This window comes from Dendrobates tinctorius, unplaced genomic scaffold, assembly GCF_039654945.1.
Source record: "Dendrobates tinctorius isolate UK_male_01 unplaced genomic scaffold, ASM3965494v1 ptg000165l, whole genome shotgun sequence".
Taxonomy (NCBI): Eukaryota; Metazoa; Chordata; class Amphibia; order Anura; family Dendrobatidae; genus Dendrobates; species Dendrobates tinctorius.
Window position 1 is genome coordinate 1,118,736 of NW_027361832.1, and position 20,955 is coordinate 1,139,690.

Genomic DNA, 20,955 nt, shown 5'->3' on the forward strand with positions numbered 1-20,955 from the left:
AGTGGAGCTGTGTATATACTATATAGTGTAGAGAGGGGCCAGGGTATATAGTGTGGATTCCACATTATATACTATATACACAGCAACATACTATATGAACAGCTCTACACTATATACACACAACTCTACATTATAATTGACAGTATTATACTATATTATGTTACATACTGCTGAATATATATCACATTGAGACTACTGTATATACATATGTATATACGGGTGCTGGGGCTGATGTATATACGGGTGCTAGGGCTGATGTATATACAGGTGCTGGGGCTGATGTATATACAGGTGCCAGGGCAGATGTATATACAGGTGCTGGGGCTGATGTATATACAGGTACTGGGGCTGATGTATATATGGTGCGGGGGGCTGATGTATATACGGGTGCTGGGGCTGATGTATATACGGGTGCTGGGGCTGATGTATATACGGGTGCTAGGGCTGATGTATATACAGGTGCTGGGGCAGATGTATATACAGGTGCTGGGGCTGATGTATATACGGGTGCTGGGGCTGATGTATATACAGGTGCTGGGGTTGGTGTATATACGGGTGCTAGGGCTGATGTATATACAGGTGTTGGGGCTGATGTATATACAGGTGCCAGGGCTGATGTATATACAGGTGCCGGGGCTGATGTATATACAAGTGCTGGGGCTGATGTATATACAGGTGCTGGGGCTGATGTATATATGGTGCGGGGGGCTGATGTATATACAGGTGCTAGGGCTGGTGTATATACAGGTGCTGGGGCTGATGTATATACGGGTGCTGGGGCTGATGTATATACAGGTGCTGGGGCTGATGTATATACAGGTGCTGGGGCTGATGTATATACCGGTGCTAGGGCTGGTGTATATATGGGTGCTGGGGCTGATGTATATACGGGTGCTGGGGCTGATGTATATACAGGTGCTGGGGCTGATGTATATACAGGTGCTGGGGCTGGTGTATATATAGGTGCTGACTAGAGGCTGATCAGTGATGTATATACATACAGCCCATATGTACATCAGCCTCAAGTCAGCACCAGTATATACATCACCCCCGCCAGCACCTGTATATACATCAGCCCCAGCACCTGTGTATTATACAGGTGCTGATATATATACTGGTGCTGAGGCTTACGTATATACTGTTGCTGAGGCTTAGGTATAGATAGGTGCTGAATCGAGGCTGATTTTTATACAGTGTACAGTGTATATACCACAGCCATTTTTGGCACAGTGGCTGGTACTGAGGAAAAGAAAGAACAGAGAGAGAGAGAAAGAAAAAAAGAAAGATTAGAGAGAGAAAGAAGGAAAGACCAGAGAGAGAAAGAAACAGAGAGATAAAGAAATATTCTATAAAGATACTATAGCAGCCCGGCTCCCATTGTAGTGCCCACCTGAGCCTCCCGGTGCAGGACATATCATGATCCGCTCACATTGCCGGCATCCCCGATTCCAAGGCAATCCCGCTGTCCGTGCTGTCGGAGGAGGACACGGTGATCTGAAGCATTCCCTGAAGTGCCTCCATGGTTCTGTCACAATCTCCTCCCGAAATTACTTCATTTCCGGTGAGCTTTTAGCACGTCACTTCCGGTAGAACGTCACATGCGAGTTTTAAAGTGCTTCTCGGGGCTCCACCATGTACTCCTGTGTCCGCGGAAAAAGTAAGCTCCCAGCTGGGGCAGTCTCTCTCTCTCAAAATTGGGACTGTCCCATTGGATACGGGACGGTTGGGAGGTATGAATGCTCCCCACCATACACCTCGTACACGCATGGCTCCGCACGCCTCATACACACACGGTTCAGCTTTGTATGCCCCGTACACACACGGCTCCGCTCCGTACACCTCGCGTAGTAGTCCTGATGTGTGTCGCCTCAAAAAGACCTTTTTGAATCAGGGTTACCATCCAAGAACAATTGAAAACCAAATTACAAGAGCCACCAGATTGTCAAGGAATCACCTGCTAAATTACAAAGCTAAAGAAGAAAATAACCGAGTGCCTCTAGTAGTCACCTACAATCCAAATCTGGAGGTGCTAAGGGGAGCTGCACGGAAATTACAACCTTTACTACAAAAAGATGCCCGATTAAAATCCATTTTTCCAGACCCCCCACTGCTGTGTTTTAGGCAGCCCCCAAATTTAAGAAGCATCATTGTCAGAAGCTCCCTGTCCTCTCCAACAGCTGCAGGAACCTTTCCTTGCAACCAGAAAAAATGTAAAACCTGTCCATTTATAATGACCACGGACAAGATAAAGATCCCCAACTCACATCAGAACTACAAGATCCCAGGTACTTTCACTTGCATTACATCTAATGTGGTGTACTTAATTATTTGTACTAAATGTCCAACTGGGGGTCTGTATGTGGGGGAGACAGGGCAAAAGCTTAGAACAAGGATGAATGCTCATCGTCACACAATAAGAGAAAAAAGAATGGATCTACCTGTGGCAAAACATTTCTGTATCCCTGATCACAGCAGCGTGGATATGAAATTACTGGTATTGAAAGGTAACTTCAATTCTCAGAGAGAGAGACGAGTTTGGGAGTACAAATTTATGACGAACTTTGACACTCTCAGTGCTGGAATGAATGTGTCGCATGGATTTATGTCTTTTTACATCAATTAAGGAATTTCCTTTTAAAACCGTGTGGAGGCATCACAACACAGTACTAGACCCCAATCAGAGGACCATAAAACATCCGGACTCCTTATCTATGAACTGGTCCAATGTTTATATTTATGTTTCTCCCTCTCCCATATTGATAGTTCTGCTTCACGTCACTTGTCTTATCCATTGCATTTTTTCTAGGCTGTATTGTGCATAAATATGTGACTTCAGATTTTGTATTAGTCTAGCCTGATGAAGAGACCTGAGTAGTCTCGAAAGCTTGCAATGTGTTACCATCTTTTCAGTTAGCCATTAAAAGGTATCAACTACTGAGGACTCTCAATCCTGAATATGTTCCTAAGGGAAAACCAGACCCGTATAATGTCTTTTATGAAGACCATGGATTCCCGCTTGTCGGCATTGCATGCCGCCGATCCTGGCAATGCCTCCCAACTGGCCAGCCTCCAGCAGGAGCTGGTTCAACAACGGGACACCCAGGCCCATATTCTCTCTTATATGGCTTTGGTCGACGATCGGCTGCTTTCCCTTCAGTCGGCTGCCGCACGCGATCCGTCCCGCAGTTCAGATCCTGTACCTGCCCCGTCACCCAGGCTTGGTAAACCGCCTCGGTATGGCGGCGACCCAAAGTTGTGCAGAGGCTTCCTAAATCAGTGCAGGTTACATTTTGAACTCCTGCCCCAACAGTATCCCACTGACCGGGCCAAGGTTACCTTCATTGTGTCCCATTTGGAAGGAGGAGGCACTCTCCTGGGTGAATCCCCTGTGGGAGCGGGACGATCCCATTGTCTCTAGTGTCCAGACCTTCACAGACACTTTCTACAAAGTCTTTGACGAGCCCGGATGGTTGGCTTCTGCAACGGAGTCCCTTTTCTGCCTCACTCAGGGTACCCTTACGGTCGGACAATACGCCATCCGGTTCCGCACCTTGGCCTCTGAGTTGGGGTGGAATAATGAGGCTTTGGTTGGGGCCTTCTGGCGTGGTCTCTCTAGCAAAATTAAAGACAAACTGGCGGGGCGAGATACCACGACCACCTTAGAGGAATTTATTTCCTTGGCCACACGAATCGACCTCCGGTTCCAGGAACGCGCTTGAGAGGCTGCTAGAGACAGTAGACCGCTTAGACCATCTGCTTCTCTTCACAGGCCATCCAGTCCACGTCCTCTTGGGTCGTCCTCCAGTCCGGCGCCAGAGCCGATGCAGGTGGATAGGGTCAAGTTGGCAGAACAGCGCCGTAGGGAGAGACTGACGGAGGGTTTGTGCCTGTATTGTGGCAGCACGTCCCACTTCCTGCGTTCCTGCCCTGAGAGGCCGGGAAACTCCTCCACCTAGGGCAGGTAAAGAGGCCGTCCTAGGTGTGTCTCACTCCTCTCACCCTCTTACCCTTTCTGTTCAGCTGGTTTTTGGTCAGAGACGTGGCTCGGAGGTGGCCTATGTGGACTCGGGCGCGGCAGGGAACTTCATTAGGTTGAAGGAGGTGAAGAAGTACCGGATTCCCGTGATTACTCTGAAGACTACACGTGTTATCGCCTCTGTAGATGGAAGATCCTTACAAGAATCCGTGTCCTTGGTTACGGAAGAGATGCATCTGCAAATCGGGGCCTTGCATCAGGAGTGGATCGCATTCTACGTTCTACCCAACCTATCCCATGCTCTGCTGCTTGGTCTTCCCTGGCTTAGGACACATGAACCCGTCATGGATTGGCGTTCCGGTGAAGTCCTCCGCTGGGGGCATCCTTGCCAAGAGAGGTGCCTGGGGCCTGTCCGCCCGGCCACTCCTCCTCCAGTCTCCTCGGGTCCTGTGGGCTTACCTGCCGCATACTGGTCGTTCTCTGACGTGTTTGATAAGAAGGAGGCAGAGACACTTTCCCCGCATCGCCCGTATAATTGTCCTATTGATCTGCGACCCGGGACCACTCTGCCCAGAAGGCGAATTTATCCCTTGTCTCCAGCTGAGACTACGGCCATGTCCGAGTACATTCGTGAGAATTTAGCCAGAGGTTTCATACGGAAGTCTTCTTCTCCTGCCGGAGCCGGGTTTTTCTTTGTGAAAAAGAAAGACGGTTCGCTCCGTCCTTGCATTGATTTCCGGGGACTGAACGACATTACTATAAAGAATAAGTATCCCTTGCCTCTCATCACTGAACTCTTCGACCGGCTACGTGGAGCCCGCGTCTTCTCGAAGTTGGATCTACGCGGAGCCTACAATCTCGTCCGCATTCGCCCTGGTGACGAATGGAAAACTGCCTTTAACACCCGGGACGGGCATTATGAATATCTGGTTATGCCCTTCGGTCTCTGCAACGCTCCCGCAGTGTTTCAGGAGTTCGTCAGTGATATCTTCCGAGACCTGTTGTACTCCTGCGTGGTAGTGTACCTGGACGACATCCTTATTTTTTCCCCGGATCTGGTGTCTCACAGGAGGAGTATCCGTCTGGTACTACAATGTCTGCGGGAGAATCGCCTATACGCGAAGCTTGAAAAATGTCTCTTTGAGTAGTCTTCCTTGCCCTTCTTGGGCTACATTGTTTCGGATTCTGGGCTGGAGATGGATCCTGAAAAACAGTCGGCAATTCTTCAATGGCCCCGTCCGGTGGGGGTCAAAGCGATTCAAGGATTCCTCGGCTTCGCCAATTACTACCGTCAGTTTGTGCCACATTTTTCATCCGTCATCAAACCTATTTCCAGCCTCACTCGCAAAGGCGTCTAACTCCTCGACCTGGCCTCCGGAGGCTGTAGAGGCCTTTTCCTGTGTGAAACAAGCCTTTGCGACGGCACCTGTTCTACACCGACCCGAGGCTAACAAGCCATTCATTCTGGAGGTAGATGCCTCTTCCACCGGAGCAGGTGCAATGCTCTCTCAGAGATCCCCGTCCGGCTGACTGGTTACCTGCGGGTTCTTTTCAAAGGCCTTCTCTCCGGCAGAGTGTAATTACTCCATCGGGGATCGCGAGCTGCTGGCCATAAAATTGGCACTGGAGGAGTGGCGCTATCTTCTTGAGGGGTCGGTCCACCCGTTTACCATCTTTACCGACCTTAAAAACCTGGCATACCTCCAGTCAGCCCAGAGACTTAACCCCCGGCAAGCCAGATGGTTTCTCTTCTTTGGTCGGTTCGATTTTGAGCTGCGTTTCCGTCCCAGGCCAAAAAACATCAAGGCAGATGCTTTGTCCCGGTCTCTGCAGTCCCCTGATTTGGTGGACGAACCGACTCACATTATCGATCCAGCCAAGATCATCACAGTGGCCCCTGTGAGACTGATTACTCCTCCTCCAGGCAAGACCTACGTTCCTGAGTCAGACAGAAAAAAGGTACTGCATTGGGAACATTCCTCTAAAGTTTCGGGACATGTCGGAGTCAAAAAGACAATGGAGCTCATCGCTCGTTTTTATTGGTGGCCATCACTTCACCAGGATGTGACTAACTTCATGGCTTCCTGTCCCTCTTGTGCCAAGGTCAAGGTTCCTAGGCGGCCACCCTCCGGACTTCTGCTTCCTCTGCCGATTCCCTCGATTCCTTGGCAACATATAGCTTTGGATTTCATCACAGATCTGCCTAACTCGTCTGGATATACAACTATCCTGGTAGCGGTCGATCGCTTCTCCAAGATGGCCCATTTTATTCCTCTTCCAGCGCTGCCTTCCGCTCCAGAGTTGGCGAAGATTTTTATCCAGCACGTCTTCCGCCTCCACGGCTTTCCGCAGCATATTGTTTCTGATCGTGGTGTACAATTCACCTCTCGATTTTGGAGAGCCTTATCTAAACTTCTGGAGGTGAGATTGGACTTTTCCTCCGTGTACCACCCTCAGTCTAACGGTCAAGTAGAACGCGTTAAACAGGTGCTAGCGTCATATTTACGGCTGTTCTCTAATGCTCATCAAGATGACAGGGTCCATCTCCTCCCCTGGGCAGAATTCTCATACAATAATCATTCCAGCGAGTCTTCGGCCAAGTCTCCATTATTTGTGGTGTTTGGGATGCATCCTGGTATTCCTCTACCTATATCCGCTGCCTCCGGTGTGCCTGCAGCAGATTCCCTGACCCTGGAGTTCTCCAAGATCTGGTCCGAGACTAAGGAGGCTCTCAAAAAGTCTGGGGAGCACATGAAGAGACACGCTGACAAGAGACGCTTTGATTCTCCGACTTACCTCCCGGGCCAACAAGTTTGGCTTTCGGCCAAGTACATTAGGCTGAAGCTCCCTTCTTACAAACTGGGACCTCGCTACATTGGCCCTTTCAAGATTCTCAAACGCATTAACAACGTGTCCTACAAGCTGGAGTTGCCTGCCTCGCTCCGGGTTCCCAACTCCTACCACGTCTCTCTCCTTAAGCCAGTTGTCTTGAATCGGTTCCACCCGGCCACAAACCCTTCTCCTCTACCTGTCAGTTCCAATGATGTCTTTGAGGTGAGAGACATTTTGGCCTCGAAAAGGGTTAGGGGTAAAACATTTTTTCTAATCGATTGGAAGGGTTTCGGTCCCGAGGAGAGATCTTGGGAGCCGAAGGAGAACATTAATGCTCCATGCATCCTTAAGAGGTTTTCAGCCAGACGCAGTGGAGGGGAATGTAAGAGAGGGGGTACTGTCAGCACCACTCTCCGTTCCACGGCTCCCACTGCTGCACTCACCACCTCCGCTCCTGGCCCGGGTACCTCCACTGACACTGTCTTGAAGCGCGCCCCCACTCCTCTCGCTTTCCAGCAGCCGGCTTCCTGACGCGCTCCTCCACTCCCCTCGGCCGCGCGCACTGTACCTCTGCGCACGCACCGGAGGGTTAGACCGCGCGCCCCTGCAATACAGCCGCCTGCCAGCGTGACCAGACCCGGACCCTCCTCCTAACCAATCAGAGCTTACCACCAGGTATTTCAGGCCGCCCTCCCTTAGTGGAGGCGCCTGACTATTGAGTTACTCTCTCATTTGTCTAGGCCGTGCTCGCTGCTGCTAGCCGCTTTCTTTCAGCGCGCTCCCGTGGTTCTCCTGCCTGTGCCTCTGCTAACCCTCTGTGTCTCCTTCCTTTTTCAGTTCGCCTCCATCCCTGCCTCCTCCTGGTTCCGCCATCCTCCTCCGTCCGTCCTCACCTCCCTCCTCCACTTGAACTTCCCGAGTCTGCTCCCTAACGGTCCCTGTATAGGGGTCGGTCCACTTGGTGCGCTCGCTCGGGGAAGGTTCGGCGTCACGGTCCAATGGGTCCACTCTTGCTCCCGTCACCAGTAGTGTAGCATACACATGCGGCTTTGCTCCATACACCTCGTACACACGCGGCTCCGCTCCATACACATGCAACTCCGCTTCGTACACCCCGCACACACGCGGCTTCATTCCATACATACCCGGATCTGCTCCGCTCCGTAAACACAAGGCTGAGATCCGTACACTATGTACACACAGGGCTCCGTTCCATACACCTCGTACACACATTCCTCCGCTCCGCTCCATACCCCTCCGGCTCCACTCTGTACACCTCGTACACACCTCCGCTCCGTACACCTCGTACACCTCCGGCTCCGCTCCGTACACCCATTACACACCCGGCTCTACTCCACTCCGTACATCTCGTACACATCCAGCTCTGCTCCGAACACCTCGTGCACCTCCGGCTCCGCTCCATACACACACGGCTCCGCTCCGCACACACCCGGCTCTGCTCCACTCCGCACATCTCGTACACACACGGCTCCGCTCCATACACCTCGTACACATCCGGCTCTGCTCCTTACACCTCGTACACACACACGGCTCTGCTCCGTACACTTCGCACACACACAGCTCTGCTCAGTCCACCTCATACACGCTCTGCTCCGTACACCTCGCACACACACAGCTCCGCACCGTACACCTCGTACACACATGGCTCCGCTATGTACATCTCGTACACACATGGCTCCGCTCCGTACAACTCGTACACACGGCTCCGCTCCATACACTTCGTACACACGCGTCTCGGCTCCGTACACCTTGTTCACACGTGTCTCCGCTCCGTACACCTTGTACACACGCGTCTCAGCTACGTACACCTCGTACACACATGGCTCCGCTCCATACACCTCGTACACACACACAGCTCTGCTACATCCACCCTGTAAACCCCTCCTGACCCCACACAAACTTCCCTCATCCAGCACCATGACAACCAGCACAGCAGACTCCTGCAGACACCAAGACGCAGGGATGTGCGCACAGGACCTGTGATGAGGTCATAGGAGGAGAGGAGTCAGGGGTCACATGATCAGGGGTCTGGACAGAGGATCCTGATCATGGGACCTCCTGATTCCTCCCTTCCTGTGACCTCATCACAGGCCCTGTTCGCAGAGAAGAGAGCAGCCAAGCGACGCTGTGAGTGGCTGCGGAGGGAGGGTGAGGATGGGGTGCGTGGGGGGCGTGGCGGCTTATCTCCCTACTATAACCGACGTGCATGCAGAGGGCCGGCGGCATGAAGAACAGCCAGGCCAGTGGCCGCATCAGCTGGCAAGAGGCCAGATCAGCGGGTGCTGCCAGCCCGCGGCCCACATGACAGCGACCCAACGGGAAAATGCCCGGTTGGGCACATTATCAATCCAGGCCTGCACCATACACTTGAGATATTTACCGAATACTCATTCAGCCGACAACTCTACTGTACACAAACAAAAAAGGAAAGTTGTCAGCTCACCACTTTTTCGGAGAAACACAACTGTGGACTATGTTACGACTTATATTCACTATTCCTAAACCTATAAGCTATGGGTTCTTGTGTCCTTGCTCTCACATTTGATGACTCAAAAACACGTCTTTTCCAACCTTTTTCCCGTTATTTTATATTTTTATATGTTTCCATAGTGTTTTCAATATAGTGAGAACTCATGGGTTATGGAGAACCAGCCTCCTGGTATCTTTGTACTGCAAGTAGAAGCTCATGATGCAGATAATGGCTTGAATGGAGAAGTGAAGTATGGATTAATGCACAGAGAAGACGCAAGTCCAGCGTTTACTATTGATGCCTATACGGGTAATATAAACTCATAGTTATTATAAACTCAAAATGGTTTGTAGAAAATAAAAAATAGAAAGATAAAAGTATCCTATCCTGAGATTATACTGATCTGCAGGCTAAACATAACCTATAATTAATGATGCAAGAGATTACCAGTGTGAGACATGTAATGACTGACAGTCTGCTCTCAATCACACACAGCTGAGATCAGAACTAACAGAGAACAGCAAAGCTAACACAGTACAGCAGTAGTAAACCTTTTCTCATTACAAAAATATTTACAGTAGTAGTTGTCCTTTGTTAGTGGAGTAAGCTCTGCTGTAGAGCATGTGCCTGATTATAACCAACACAGTAGAGCAGAGTTGAACCTTGTCTCGTTACAATCACAACAAACATATTTGCAGCAGCAGTTGTCGTCTCATAGTTTTTCAGCTTCTATCTAATAGGCAGCCAATGTGGGTTAAGGGCAGTACAGCAGAGCTGACAGCACTATGAGAGGACAACTGTAGCTGCAAATGTGTTTATAGTGAGACAAAGTTCACTTCTACTGTACTGTGTTAGTTCTGACCTCACTGCAGAGCTGTATGTGATTATGTTAGTCAGTCAGTCATTACATGTCTCACACTGGTATCACTCCCCTTCATTTAAAATAAGCCATGGATGAAATTTCTCAGGGAGCTCTATGTCCAGCCCACAGATCTTAACAGCTCATTTACATATAAGAAAAATGTGGATTTCTCTGGAATAAGTCATCAGATTGTAGATATCAAGGTATCATTTTATTTAACTTTCTATGACCTGCCTGCCATTTAGATGAATTAAGTGGTTAGATCGTACTGACAAATTCCCTTTAAAAAATGTATTAATGTTCTTCAATTTGTGTGGTCATCTTACTATGTTTGTATATGTAGGTGTGATCACTACCACTCAGAGCCTTGATCGAGAGAAGAAAAGGGAGTATACCATCTCAGTGACCGCGACAGATCAAGCTCAAGAGCCCTTAATTAGTGTTTGCCAAATTACAATTTTTGTGGCTGATGTCAACGACAATGACCCCAAATTCGAGAACAGTCGTTACCAATGTGAGTGAACACCACATCTCAATCATGGCTAATACTAGTATACTGTAGGTATATCAGTCGGCTCTCATCCATACCTTCCTTTTCTGTTTTCCTTTCTAGATTTTCTTCGTGAAGACACACCGGTTGGTACAAGTTTTCTTCGTATTACTGCCCTAGATGATGACCAGGGAGTCAATGCTACCATCACATACTCAATTATCCATCAACAACCAGAGTATTTCCAGATCAACCCCAGCACAGGATGGATTTATGTCAACAACCCAATTTCCAAAGTAACTATGAGAAAGGGTCTGTTTTTTTCCTGACAACAGCACCACTCTTGTCTAGAGGTTGTGTCTGGCTGATCCCTAGTTAGTTGAATGTGTTTGAGCTGCAAATTTAAATGTTGAAATCAAAGAGCATGTCTTCAATGCAATGAGCATTTTTTCAACCCATATACTATGTACATAATTTAATGATTTTTACTTAAACTGTATAGTATATAAGATTGTTATCCATCCATGTAAGAAGGTTTTCCATTCTTCTGATTTTGCCTAGATTTCTTGCGTCACTCGACACATTATTGCCAAAGATGGAGGTAACCGAAGCTCAAGTGTGGAGCTTTCCGTGACCATCACTAATGTTCTCAACCAGCCTCCTCGGTGGGAACAGGCAAGATATCGGGTTTCCCTCCCTGAAAATATTACTCGTGATTCAAAGATTTTGGTATGTAGTGATCCATCTGATATTCTCATGGCCCTCATTCACTTATGCACACCACAATCATTTTTTTATTAGTACAGCTCTGCAGTAAGATCAGAGCTAACACAGCACATCATTAGTAAACAATGTCTCATTACAAACACATTTGCAGCAACAGTAGTCCTCTGTCAACAAAGTACAGCAGGGTTAAATGAAGATTGTCTCATTACAGTGTCCCATCAAAACTTAGCCTGATCTCTGGGTGTACAGCTTGAACCTCGAATCTGCAGGAGAAATTTTCCACTCCACTGTAGCGCCACCACTGGACTAATAAAGTACTACATAATGTCAAAGTTGATATTATTGGTCTGTCTATGTAATGCATGGAAAGGCTGGATCATTCAGAAAGAGGGAGGGTATCCAATCTGTACATTATAAACCTAAAAATGCATAATTTGGGACTGGAAAATGGGTTTTAAAAAATAGACAATCCCATTGATTTGTACACATTCCAAAAATATCAAATTACCTTTGTTGGCTTTTTAACACTATTGGATTCAGATGAGCCAAATAGATGGTGTAAAAGTATCTCTGTATTTATTATTGCAGACTGTGAAAGCTACATCTCTGCTTGTTGATCCACGAGTCACATACAATATAGAAGAAGGTCTTGTACCAGAGACAAATAATCCCATCTGCTTCTACCTGAAGCCTAACAGAGTGGATGGCTCAGCCTCCATACTTGTGTCCGAACTACTAGATTATGAAAGGACGAAGTTCTTCACCTTGAGAATCCGAGCTCAGAATGTTGCCATTGTTCCTTTAGCTTCTTTCACAACTGTTTATATAAATGTAACCGGTGAGTGGCTTTAGGGTGCAATGATGTGTCTACTCTAGTTTGCTTAGAAATATATACACTGCTCGAAAAAATGAAGGGAACACTTGGACATCAAAATATAACCCCAAGTCATTTACACTTTGAAAAAAGGAATCTGGGATAGGAAGAAGTGATTGTGAACCAATTTGGTGCAAATAAAATTGACAACAGAAGCACTGGAAAGGAACAGCAAGACAACCCCCAAAATGGGAACGGTTACTTTCTCCTTGTCCTTCCTGGTTGTTTTTTTTCTATAGTTTTGTATTGTGTTAGTGAACACTGGGGCCATGAGGAAGCACCTGCAGATCATTCAGATTGCACAGGTAGTCCAGCTCCTACAAGATGACACATCCATATTTGTCATTGTAAGTGTCTCCTCAGTACAATCTCAAGACCCAGTTGTTACCGAGGAGGTCCAGATAGGGTTGTAGGAGGGCATCAACCCAGCAACAGGACTGGCACCTGCTCCTTTGTACGAGGAAGTACATGAGGGCCTGACATCCTGGTATAGGGCCTGTATAGCCCGACATGGTGGAGCTCAATTTAAATTTTGTAGGAGAACACCAGAATTGGCATGTCTTCCATTGGTGTTTTGATCTCTTGACAGATAAGAGCAGGTTCACATTCAGCACACGTAACAGACGTGAAAGTCTGGAGGCACCATCATGAACGTTATGCTGCCTTCAGCATCATCCACCATGGTTGGACTAGCCATAGCAAGGCTGACCTAGAGACAAGTATTCATGATGCTCTGGTGGTCCTAGTGTTGGACTCAATAACAAGGCCTAATAAGGGTACAACAGACAATTTAAAGTGCAAATCATTAGCTGACAGAGGTCCTTTATTGAGTTTTTTAAATATTTCATAAATAAGATATTAGTCTTTCATGATGATATGACCCGTGAGAGCAATGGAAACCGCACCATTTAAAATGCAATAAACTATGAATGAAACGAGTGCTGAAAATAGATGTGGCACACAAGTTTGGATATCAGAAAGGAGATAGTTTTCACCATCTTGTCTTAGGTTCTTCTATCTTACCTGCTGCCTAAATGAGGTACTGGCCATCTTGCTATAGAGATTTCTTTCCTTTGTGTCCTTTACAGATGTCAATGACCATGTTCCGTTCTTCTCGTCGTCTACTTATGAAGTGACTTTACCAGAGGAAGCAGAGATTGGTTCATCGATAGTAGAAGTTAGAGCTACAGATGAAGACTCTGGACTTCATGGAAAGGTCCTCTCCAGTACTAACACTATGGGAAACTTACAGGGAACAGGAGGGTCAAATATCACTTGGGGATTGTACACTTGAGATCTCCTTAAATGTGTTGTACCAAGAATATAAGTTATCCCCTATCTGTACTATTTTATGGAAAAGCATGATCTGCTACACTATTCCACTCTTTGTTTTGCGGTTTACTGCCATATTGTAGCACTGTATAGGCAAAAAGTGTATTTGGCTTTTGTTGGGACAATGGCGCCCTACAGGTATGCTTAGCATTTCCCAGGGTGCACAGTAAGTCATTATCACAAACATAATACGAACAGACCCAAAAATCCCACTTGCCCATACTTAGTTGCCTATATTCTGTCTTGTCCATTTGTTTAGCGGAGGAAGACATCTGAAGGCATCTAAAGGTTCATGGTGTGTTTCCATTGATTAGCTGCAAGGCTGTTCACATCTTTGACATTTAAGGATAATCCAGAGGATATGCCATAAATGTATTATAGATGTGGGATCCACATCTCTAGAATGAGACCCCGTCATGTATCTCCTGGAATGGAGATCTTTGGGACTTTCAAAATTTGACAAACAAGTATGGTCAGGAAGAACGGTGAAATGGGTGGGACCCACATCCATCAGACATTTATGGCATATCATCGGATAAACCAGAAATGTCAGAATTGGAAAAGCCCCTTTAAATGATCTTTTGTTATTTATAGGTTCAATACGTCATACTGAAAGATGTCAATGAAGACTACCCACATTTCACAATAAACCCTGAGACGGGAGTGATATACACAGCAAATCTGTTTGACCGGGAGAAACTAGCTTCCTATCTAATTGAGGTTCAGTCTCGGGACTCCACAGAGTCGGCTCGGCCAGGAACACGAGGACAGCCCAACACAGGTCAGGATAGCCGCATGTTGGCTCTGCCGGCACCATTATAGTCTATGGCCCCATCGGCACATATGTTCTAATATCTTTTTGCAAGGGGGTTCAGATGCAAGCCCCGACAGGACCCATGAACGTGAAGATAAGCACAATGTGAAAGCACCTTGAAGGATGTATTTTTTTCTGCAGGAAAAACACAAACAACCGCTAGAAAAAAATGCATGTGGAAATTGTTCATTAAATTGCTGGAATCTTGGTTTCTGTCTCTACATTATGCTGCTCCCAGAATAGGTGGCAAAAACTGGGTGACAAATTCCCTTTCCTGATTTTCTCCATTGAAGATGCGTTTTTTGGCTGCTCAGCCTGATTGATCCCAATGGTGAAAAATGCTGTAAAACGCTGAAAGTATTGATAGGTTTCATTTAAAAAATAAAAAAAACATCCTAGGTCAAAAAAGCACAAAGAAAAAAAAACTTCAATATGTGAATTAGATTTTAGAAATTTAATTCATTTTAATGCTACTGTAAAACGCTGTTTTCTCCAGTCACCTTCAACGACAGTCACCTTGGAGGATGTCTCCCCGCCCTAATGTGGGACAGGAACCATAAAGAGGTTAAATAACCTTCCTCTTCCTGCTACGTCCAGTGTTTTTCCTGTCCCTCAGTGTGGCATGAAGAGGTTACATGTGCTGCCGAGCCCGGGAAGCGGAGCTCCTACAAACTTACCAAGCCGGGCAACCGAGGTCAGGGGGTTCGCCTCTCCTCCTTCAGGTGGCTGCTCCCGTCTCCATGCTATGTGACTTGGTACCTCTCCCTCTCCTCCCGCACCTCTTCGGGGGTAAAGCGGGATGGTGTAGTGCAGTCGGGGTCCTCTCACAGTTCCCCGGCATCCTCCTTCCTCACATGCTGCCGACGCCGGGGTCCGCGTGCACTGGAGGTGACGTCGTAGCTCACAAGAAGTGACGTCGCGGTGCACTTTCAGTTCGCGTTTCCTTGCGTTCCACACTGGAACGCATGCGCCCGGGGGAGGATCAGAGGACACCGGCGGAGGAATGGCGGCCAGGGTCGTTCGGAAGTTTCCTCCATGCGGACCAGGAGGGAGGAGGGGCACAAAACTGAACGCTGTGGAAGCCTATATAACCGGGTCAGGAGCTCTAGTCCATGCCTCGAGGTAATCCCCTTTTGTGGCCTATCCCTTTCTCTTCTTTATACTACTACGTTGTTTGTATAGGCTGTGGTTGGATCCCTTCAGATCAAATCTGTGGTGCCCCCTCTTGATTTTGTTTAGGAGCTCCAGGTAAGGCGCAGAGTGTCTGTCGGTGTGACTTGTGCTGACTATGGACGGCGACAAACCTTCGGCAGCTGCGTCTGCAGCATTCCTCCACCTACCGTGAGTAGCAGGGCCAGTCCCTTACTGTCCAAACATTGGTGGCATGGGTCATTGAGAACACCTTCTCTCTCCTTTCTAGGGAGAAAAGGTCTCTGGCCCAAAGAATAAACCCAGCCGCAAGTGTGGTGTTTGTGGTTCCAGGCTTCCCTCTGATTATAAGAAGAAGCTGTGTCAACCCTGTACGCAGGACATACTACGCACCGAACAGCCCTCCCTCTTGGACAGTATCAGAACATTCATTAAGCAGGAGGTGCAGACCTCCATGGCAGCCTTTTCCCAGACACCGGTGCCGCATCCCCCTCTCTCTAAAAAGGGCAAAATAGCACCTACGGAAACCAACTCAGACTTGGGTGAAATTCATACCTCAGTGTCTGAGGACATTTGGGAAAATGAGGGCTCCACATCCACCCCTAAACCCGAGAGAAAGAAGTACTACTTCTCTTCTGAGGATATGGAAGAGCTGGTCTCCAAGGTGAGAAACACCATGGGGGTGGAGGAGAAGGAGGTGAAGTTCTCAGTTCAGGATGAGATGTTTGGGGGGCTGAAACCCAGAGGTAGGAAAGGGTTTCCGGTTCATGAAAATGTCCAAAATCTGATATTTCAGGAGTGGTCCTCCCCTGAGAAAGGACTTAGCGTACCTCTACGAATCTGCTCAAAGCAAACGTAGCCTCTACATGCGTCGCCAGAGCTTTATTTCACTGGCTTCGTACGTTAGAGGAACACCTCTCTCAGGGTACCCCCAGGGAAGAGATCTTGGACTCCTTTCCACTTCTCCAAAAAGCAACGGGCTTTTAGCCGATGCCTCAGGAGAGACGGTGCCGGTGGCAGCAAGGTCCTTAGTCCTCTCTAATTCGGCTAGAAGAGCGCTTTGGCTGAAGTCGTGGGGAGGTGACATCACCTCTAAAACGAAGCTCTGTGCCATCCCCTTTCAAGGACACCACGTATTCAGTACAGTCTTGGATGATATCCTTGAAAAAGCTTCGGATAACAAGAAGTCGCTTCCCAAATTTGAAAATTACTAGGAGGCGGTTTTTTCGTTCCCCACGTGAGCAGCCCTCCCATAAAGAGCTCAGGGGAAAGGGCAAGACTGGACGGTGGAGCTACCCTAAGGGAGGTCGAGGGAAGAACACCCTTGTCCCTCAGTAACAGCAGGCCCCGGACAAACAGTGACTCTCCTGTGGGGTGGTCGACTCGCTCGTTTCCTCGCCCGATGGCAGTCCACGACCACAAACCAGTGGATTCTTCACACCATACAGTTCGGGCTGAAGTTGGAATTCGAACTCCCCCCCCCCAGTGTCTGAGAATTACCCCTTAACAGTCCCCAGATGTCCAAAAAACCTTACTTCTTCAACTACAAGATCTCTTACGGGAAGAAGTAATCTCATATGTTCCCCAGCAAGAGATAGGCAGAGGACATTATTCCCACCTATTTCTCGTGAAGGAGCCCTCTGGAAACACAGGGTTATCATAAACTTGAAACCCCTGAATCAATTTATCAAGTACCGGAGGTTCAAGATGGAGTTGGGCAAATCGTCAATCCCAAACATTGGACAGGGCTAGCTGATGTCTGCGATAGACCTGAGGGACGCTTATTATCATGTACCAATCCATCCGGATCACAGGAAGTTCCCCAGGTTCGCAGTCTCCCACGACCGGGGGATCAGCCATCTCCAGTTCAATGCTCTCCTGCTCGGTGTGTCTTCGGCGCCGAGGGTGTTCACAAAGGTCATGAGGGAAGCAGTCATTTTCAGCCGTCTTCAAGGAATATGTATTGTTCCATATTTAGACGAGACCTGCTCGTCATCGCTCCATCAACATCTCGACTAAACCAGGATGTGTCAAGAACTCTGGAGATCCTCGAATCCCTAGGCTGGATCCCAAATCTTCAGAAGTCGGACCTTCACCCTTCCCCAAGGAAGAAATTCCTGGGGATTCTTAGACTCGGAAAAAAGGGCATCCAAAACCATCATATTCGGATTTACTTCAACAATGTAACTACGGTAGCCTACCTCAGACACTAAGGGGGCACGAAGTATGTCAGCCTAAAGTCAGTAGCGGCAATAATATTCCTCTGGGAGGAGAAACACCTATTGTCCATCTCAGCGGTACACCTGAAAGGGTCAGACAACATCCAGGCAGACTTCCTCAGCAGGAAGGATGTCCACCCGGGATAATGGTGCCTGAACCAAGCAGTCTTCCAATCCCTGACCGCGAGATGAGGGGACCCAGAGGTCGATTTATTTGCGAATGCTCAAAACGCAAAAACAGGAACATATTTCTCCCTCAGTCCCTCGTACGGAGCTCGAGGGATAGACGCTTTTCCCCATCCGTGGGCTTTCACCCTAACTTACGCCTTCCCGCCAATCCCTATGCTGGCAAAGACGCTACAAAAGATCCGATTGGACCATGTCACGACAATCCTTGTTGCTCCAATGTGGCCAGGGCGAATCTGGTACAGCGCTCTGAAGAATATGGCCCAGGAAGGTCCCTTACTCCTACCCCAAAAAACCGACCTCCTTCATCAGGGTCCCCTATTATACCCAACCCTCAACAAACTAAACCTTGCGGCTTGGTTACTGAGGCTAACATCGTGATGGCCAGAGGTCACTCGGATGGGGTAATCCGGACTCTCCAAAAAAGTAGAAAACCGGTAACCAATGCCATATATGGCAAAGTATGGAAGAAGATCTCTTCCTGGTGTCTTCCTAGTGTCCCTGATCCCTTCCATCCCAACATTGCTCAGGTCCTAGATTTCCTCCAGAAGAGTTTAGAGCTAGGGCTTACCCCAAGCACATTGAGGGTACAAGTTTCTGCCCTTAGTTCCTTCTTTGACCATGACCTGGTCAGACACCGTTGAATCAAATGGTTTATGACCGCTGCAAGCAGGATACGGCCTACACTTCCTAGTCGGGTTCCCCCCTGGGATCTTAGTTTAGTCCTCAATAGTCTAACATAGGCCCCATTCGAGCCCTTACCAAATCTTGACACTTAAGACAGTCTTTCTTGTAGCAATCACCACAGCTAAACGTATAGGTGAATTGCAGGCCCTATTGGTAAAGAGCCATACCTATCGCTCAACTCGGACAGCATAGTGCTACGTCTGAACCCCTCCTTTATGCCCAAAGTTGTCTCAGACTTTCATAGGGGTAAGGATATCGTGTTGCCCACATTTTGCCCAAATCCTTCTAACACTTTGGATGTTCGCAGAGTGGTTCTCCGTTACCTTGAGCTAATGAAGGAGTGGAGTGTTGACCAGAACCTTTTTATCCAATATTCAGGAAAGAATAAAGGAAAGAAAGCATCAAAAAGCACAATTGCAAACTGGATCAAACAGGCCATCTGCCTGGCATATTCATCAAAAGATCTCACTCCACTCGATCAGTCGCTACGTCCTGGGCAGCGAGAGGGAACACGTCATCGGAGCAGATATGCAGAGCCGCCACCTGGTCCTCTGTGCACACGTTTACCAGACACTATAGACTACATTTTGATAGGGATCTAACATTCAGCAGACGTTTTCTGCAAGCCGTGGTCCCTTCCTAAAAAATTAGTGTTGCTATGACTCCAAGGTGACTGTCGTGGAAGGTGACTGGAAAAAATAGAATTAGACTTACCGGTAATTCGGTTTCTAGGAACCTTCCACGACTACACTAATTTCCCTCCCTATCTAAATACCTTATTGGATGATTCCTGTACTTTGGCGGTAACTATTCATGCTAATATGTCCAGAAAAAACACTGAAGGTAGCAGGAAGGGGAGGGTTATTTAACCTCTTTGTGTTTCCTGTCCCCCATTAGGGCGGGGAGACATCCTCCAAGGTGACTGTCATGGAAGGTTCCTAGAAACCGAATTACCGGTAAGTCTAATTCTATTTTTTACACCCTAGGGAAAAAAATGAATAGAAAAAATGCACAAAAATGCTACACGTGAATACACTACAATATTTAATATCTTGTACATAAAAAAACACAGATTTTGCCACAAGTTTCTTGATGAATCCTCAGAAAAAAATGTAGCAGACTTTGTTGTGGATTAGACCCTGAATTCTATCTTGTTAAAATCTCATCTACAGTGCTATTACTCTAATACAGTATGTTGAGGGTGTCACGATGACATGAATATGCCCATATTCAAAGTACACTTCTAGAACTTCACACTGCATGACTGACACTCACACACACACACGCTGCCCTGCCCCCCACTAAGTGTTTACAGTACTCACACAAAGCCCCTTGCAGACCCACAGCTGCCTGGCCCTCTCAATGTGCCTGAGTAATTTTATATCTTCTTCCCCCCTCTCTCTCAAGAATGTGTTGTGAGCAGCCCCCTCCGCCGTGTGCAGAAAGCACACAGCCATTTCTTTGTCTAAGTACAGTGTTCCTTTAAGACCAAATGTATTAACACAGAATATTCACAGAAATATGAACCTCATATTTCTGGAAATTGCAGGTCAGAGCTCCCAACTGGTGGGTTTTGGGAGCTCAGCGACTATCAGGGGCTGAGAAAAGGTATCCTGCCTACCCCTAACTGGCAGATAGTTTGTGTTTAGATTTAATAGAAAGCTAACTTAAAAACAAGATCGATGATAGTCCTGCCATCGCTCTACGAGGTTTTCAGCCCGAGATATGAAATTAATAAGGTGTTAGTAAGTCTTCGGTCCTTGTAAAAAGGGGAGTACATTCCATAGCTCTGCCCCCCCAATGAGGTCAGCCAGGGAAAATTATAAGGCTAGGAGAGTCATTCAGGTGGCATTCAGACCTGGGAAAGACAGCATATACCATCCATGCTGTGGACTGAATCTTTGCCTTTGGGAACCCCTCCCCCCACCAACCATCGCCACATGACTTGCCAGTAGCTGAAATATGTAAGTCTTCACTTTAATCCCTTTTGTTTTATAATTGTCTGTAGATATTGTAATTGTCTCATTTTGTAAAATCTTATTATACTTTTGTAAACACTGCCTATTCTTTTTGGAGTAAAATCTAAAACTTTACTAGCTTTGTTCTCCTTGCTCTAAACGTATCCCCCACGACCTCCGACTAAGTCAACGCTACTGATTGGGTTGGCTCCTGACCCAATATTAATTATAAATTCAGAAGCTGGTGGCAGTGAAGTGTGTTCTGGAGTATTTGGTAGATTCTGGTAGGGACGGAAAGGAGGTTTTACATGTGTATTTCCTGCCTGGGTCTGGGAATATTCATACCACCCTCCCTGCAG

At 47.5% G+C, this 20,955-nt stretch overlaps 1 protein-coding gene across 1 annotated transcript in view; it reads left to right on the forward strand.

Annotated features, from left to right (window-relative positions):
* LOC141053047 (neural-cadherin-like) overlaps nt 1-20,955 on the forward strand; it is a 137,856-nt gene that overhangs the window by 39,787 nt on the left and 77,114 nt on the right. Inside the window, exons 9-15 of the mRNA XM_073550377.1 lie at nt 9,440-9,608; nt 10,505-10,675; nt 10,775-10,947; nt 11,213-11,380; nt 11,966-12,215; nt 13,340-13,467; nt 14,178-14,364. Of these exons, the coding sequence (XP_073406478.1) occupies nt 9,440-9,608; nt 10,505-10,675; nt 10,775-10,947; nt 11,213-11,380; nt 11,966-12,215; nt 13,340-13,467; nt 14,178-14,364 (1,246 nt within the window). The remainder of the gene's footprint in view (nt 1-9,439; nt 9,609-10,504; nt 10,676-10,774; nt 10,948-11,212; nt 11,381-11,965; nt 12,216-13,339; nt 13,468-14,177; nt 14,365-20,955) is intronic.